At 33.8% G+C, this 3,886-nt stretch overlaps 1 protein-coding gene across 3 annotated transcripts; it reads right to left on the bottom strand.

Moving 5' to 3' along the window:
* Positions 1 to 518: 518 nt before the first annotated feature.
* On the bottom strand, positions 519 to 2,273 carry LOC127254604 (transcription factor MYB102-like). 3 transcript variants are annotated; one of them, XM_051279809.1, is made up of 4 exons: positions 1,931 to 2,273; positions 1,676 to 1,836; positions 1,462 to 1,591; positions 519 to 1,343 (listed from the first exon to the last, which is right to left on the bottom strand). In XM_051279809.1, exons 2-4 carry the CDS (start codon positions 1,806 to 1,808, stop codon positions 584 to 586), a joined length of 1,023 nt encoding a protein of 340 aa, XP_051135766.1. In that variant the 5' UTR covers positions 1,809 to 1,836; positions 1,931 to 2,273; the 3' UTR covers positions 519 to 583. The 3 variants fall into 3 exon arrangements, with proteins under 3 accessions (XP_051135766.1, XP_051135767.1, XP_051135765.1); XM_051279810.1 differs by having other exon boundaries at positions 1,946 to 2,273; XM_051279808.1 differs by lacking the exon at positions 1,931 to 2,273 and having other exon boundaries at positions 1,676 to 1,929.
* Between the last annotated feature and the right edge of the window lie 1,613 nt (positions 2,274 to 3,886).

Genomic DNA, 3,886 nt, shown 5'->3' with positions numbered 1-3,886 from the left:
GTTTGGTCAAATGAAAAATGAAAATTTCTCAACAAAAAAAAAATTAAAAAGATTAGTCAAATTAAGTAATGGTAGATATGGAGTGAGAGAGTAAATTAATTTAAAGGGATCACGTAATTAAATTAATGGGATGAATTTTCTGGAACAATGATTGTTGTTTACTATATATGATAATAATGTTTTAATTTCATTTATTTATTAGTGAGAAGTCGTGGAAGTGGTGACTCATGCACTTTCGACTTTCCATTTTCGTAAGCCATGTAAATATATTAAGCTACACATTAAATTATTATTTCCTATTATATTAAAAAAATAGTATTATTTAAAACTGTCACCAGATCATCTGTCTGTATAGAATACTGTATGAATTATTGCACTTGTCGACTGACTACTGGCAAATATTATTGCATCAATCAAATCCATTGATTTGCTGATGAACATGACCATGCAGAGTAATATTCAACGTTGTACTGTATGAACACATATTGCTTAAGATTTGCAAATTAAAAAAAGTCGAATTAAAGGGCAAGAATTATAGTATATCAAGTGGGTGTTTCAATTTCATATACAGAAATTTGAATTCTTACATAAAATCATTAACGTTCAAAAAATCGGGAATTTCGAATTTGAGCAAAGTGCTGCTGCTGTTACTTTCTCTTTCGTCTTCATTACATGAGCTGTTCACATTATTGTAATAATTAGTTGAATTCGACGAAGGCGTCGACATGTTGGAGAAGACCGAATTGTGGCCGCCGAGATTGTTGTATTGCTCCGACGACGATGTTGGAGCCACCGCCGGAGCACCAAATTCCGACAGCGTCGGAAGCCCTAATTCGCCGCAGCTGATTTGCTGCCAGTCCTGATTTTGGGGGAAATCGGAAACGTCGTCGTATTGCATCAGCGGGCAATTGGGGAAGTCAGTTAGATCCTGATTCGATTGCAGTAACTGTGGTAGAATTTCGCCGCCGTGAAAGATCTGATTTTGGCCGGAATTGTCGCCGGAATTCGGAATCGGAGTAAATTCCTCCGATCGTCGTTGAGAAGAAGCGTATAGTGAAGAAGACGCAGCTGCAGCTAGTCGCAACAGGTGAGGATTGATCATGGCGGGATGAAACCCTAGAAAACCCGACCCGAATTCGATTTGGGAATCGCCGGCGGCGGCGCCGCCGTAGAGCTGAGATGAATTGTGCAGCACGGCCGAGAGGTCGAGGAGATCGAGGCGGCGGCGGTGGGTCACGGGGTCGATCCCCATCCGCAGCAGCTTCTTCCTTATATGCGTGTTCCAAAAGTTCTTAATCTCGTTGTCCGTACGTCCGGGAAGACGCGCAGCAATTGCAGACCACCTATTTTTCGTCAAAAGCAAAAAAAATATCAGATTCATAACATCAAAAATAATTGTAAAAAAAAAAAGTTCCAAACGTAATTAAATTAGGGAAATTGAAATTGTGGAGTAGTTCTTACTTGTTTCCAATTATACTGTGGAGTTGAATAATTGTCTCTTCTTCTTCCAATGAAAACCGTCCCCTTTTAATGTCGGGTCTGAGATAATTTGTCCATCGTAGACGACAGCTCTTTCCACACCTTTGCAGCCCTAATTGATTAAAACATATATCGATCAAACTGCAAATTTTATTTTAACTTTTCAAAATAAAAAATTTGATGAAATGAAACATACCAGCATTCTTAGGAAGGGTTCTCCAGTTTCCATAGCCATTCTTGTGTATATAATCAACGAGCTTCTGGTCTTCTTCGGGAGTCCAGGGACCTTTCTTGAGCCCATTTTTTTCACAGCAAGGAGCTCTTCCCATGGCGATGATGATGAAGGATTTAATTTAGCTGTGAATGAAACCTTAATTAAAGGGGTGTTCTACTACAGGGTATATATATGTTGTAATAATTAGTTCTTGTGAAGTGACAAGCTTTGCAATACCGTAAGACAGGCAACCTTGTTGTGTTTCGTGGCAGATATATATAGTTGGATCTTTGGATGATACTTTCTAGTGAAGCACCCTGGATCACAGCACCAGAAAGCGTGTTTATATGGTATGGTGTTCATCAGGTGTTTGAAGTCCTGTGGGCTTGTGAGATGAAGAGAGATGGAGACAGCACATAAGGGTTAAAGGCGTAAAGCGCAGTCAAACGGGTTCGGTGCCGCCCGCCCGACCCTTTTTCCTCTGTATGATACGTGTCACCCAGACATCTATTATCTTATCAAGGAGCTCCAAGGACCATCAACACCAGATGGATCTGCAATGGCAATCATCTCTCCGGTGCTCAAGTCCTGGACCATGAATCGGATTGTACATTAGTAGCGCTATTTTGTATATGTTTTTTTTAACCTCTTCTGATTTTTTGGTGAGGGTTTACCGTTCACATGTAATAAATATTTTATTTTATTTTTTTAATTCCTCGAAATTTTAGCTAAATAGAATTTCACATGCTTTAGTTTGAAAAAAATAAAATAAACCACACGCATAAAATGGATGATCCGATTGTAAACTTAAACACGAGATATCTACACGCCTTCATTAGTATATAAAAAAACTTGAATATTTAAAATAATTAAGAATCAAATCAAAATATGCCGTAAACATATTGTTACAGAAAGGCGATTTTCCTAAAACATGGAAGAATTACAATTAATATATATAGTTTATCCCTAATGACTTTTGCAAAACATGAGAAATGAGACGAACCCATTCGGTCAGAAATATAAGACAATGAAAAAGATGATTATGATACAAATTTTTTAATTAAAAGATTATGTATTACTTTTAATTAAACTATTAAATTCATATGTTTTTTTGTTTTACTTTATAATAAGTGACTTAGTACGCATTGAGATTTTATAAACACAGCAAGTTAATAAATTAATTTGGAGCTCTATTATTATTATTGGAGCATTATTTATCCTTCAAATTTAGAAGGTTTATTTATTTATAGTTTGCCCCAATATATATATATATAGTCAACTGTGAAAAGTGAGGTACAGCAATTTAATTTCACACCATAATATATATATATAAAGTAGCTTTCATTTGATATATGTATGGCTATAGGCAAAGTCGATGCTCACACTGTCGATATATACATTTTAATTAGAATTTGCTATGTCTGGACAATTTATAACCTTGATTTTTTGGCTATTCAGACTTTACAGAATTCAATCTTATTGACTTCTTTAAAAGCCATTTGCTCCAATAAAATTTGGAATTGGTATCCAGATTATAGATTATTGCATGGAATCTTTATTTCAATCAAAATGTCAATGATGAGCTTTGGCTATATCCTATTCTTGCCTAGCTACTTGTTAATTTAATTAAATTAAAAACCATTAATCTATTACTTAATTAATGTCAGCATTGTGTTTTTTTTTTAAATAAAAAATAAAAAATAAAATCCAATTTAAATATATACATCATTGAAAATTATAAATAAATAACCCGTCCTAATCAATTCAACAATTAAAATAAATAAATAAATGACCACGACGACCTAAGTGTGTAATTAAATTATTTAAATCAAGACAGCAATTGGGGTTGTTAAGGCAATTTTGTGATCATGTATTCATGTCCTAAAATTTTGGAAGACAAGTTTGTGTTTGGTAGTGGCCTTTTCTCATTAAAGGCTTATTTTTAATTTTTTGTTATCATATTGTATTACAAATATAACATCAACACTAATTATATAATACCAAATTATTTAAAATTTTACTATTCCCAATCAACTCGACTTAGAGGTTGAAGATTGTAAAAACTTGAAATAGGTAAAAAAAAAAAAAATTAAAAGTTAATTAATGTGATAGAAAGAAAAGTTTAATATGATGTTTTAAATGAAAATTAAATTTGTATATAATTTAAAAATTAGGTTAATAGTTTTAGATGAA

Source organism: Andrographis paniculata, unplaced genomic scaffold (genome assembly GCF_009805555.1).
Source record: "Andrographis paniculata isolate CXL003 unplaced genomic scaffold, ASM980555v1 Contig52END, whole genome shotgun sequence".
Lineage (NCBI taxonomy): Eukaryota > Viridiplantae > Streptophyta > Magnoliopsida > Lamiales > Acanthaceae > Andrographis > Andrographis paniculata.
Note: the sequence above shows the minus strand (reverse complement) of the source record. Positions and strands in the feature narration are given on the sequence as shown.

Bases quoted from the DNA above. Each gene is read 5' to 3' on its own strand.
- LOC127254604 (XM_051279809.1), bottom strand. From the start codon at position 1,808: ATGGGAAGAGCTCCTTGCTGTGAAAAAAATGGGCTCAAGAAAGGTCCC. The intron at 1,592-1,675 runs GTATGTTTCATT...TTAATCAATTAG, and splicing joins AACCCTTCCTAAGAATGCTG to GGCTGCAAAGGTGTGGAAAG. The intron at 1,344-1,461 runs GTAAGAACTACT...GACGAAAAATAG, and splicing joins CACAGTATAATTGGAAACAA to GTGGTCTGCAATTGCTGCGC.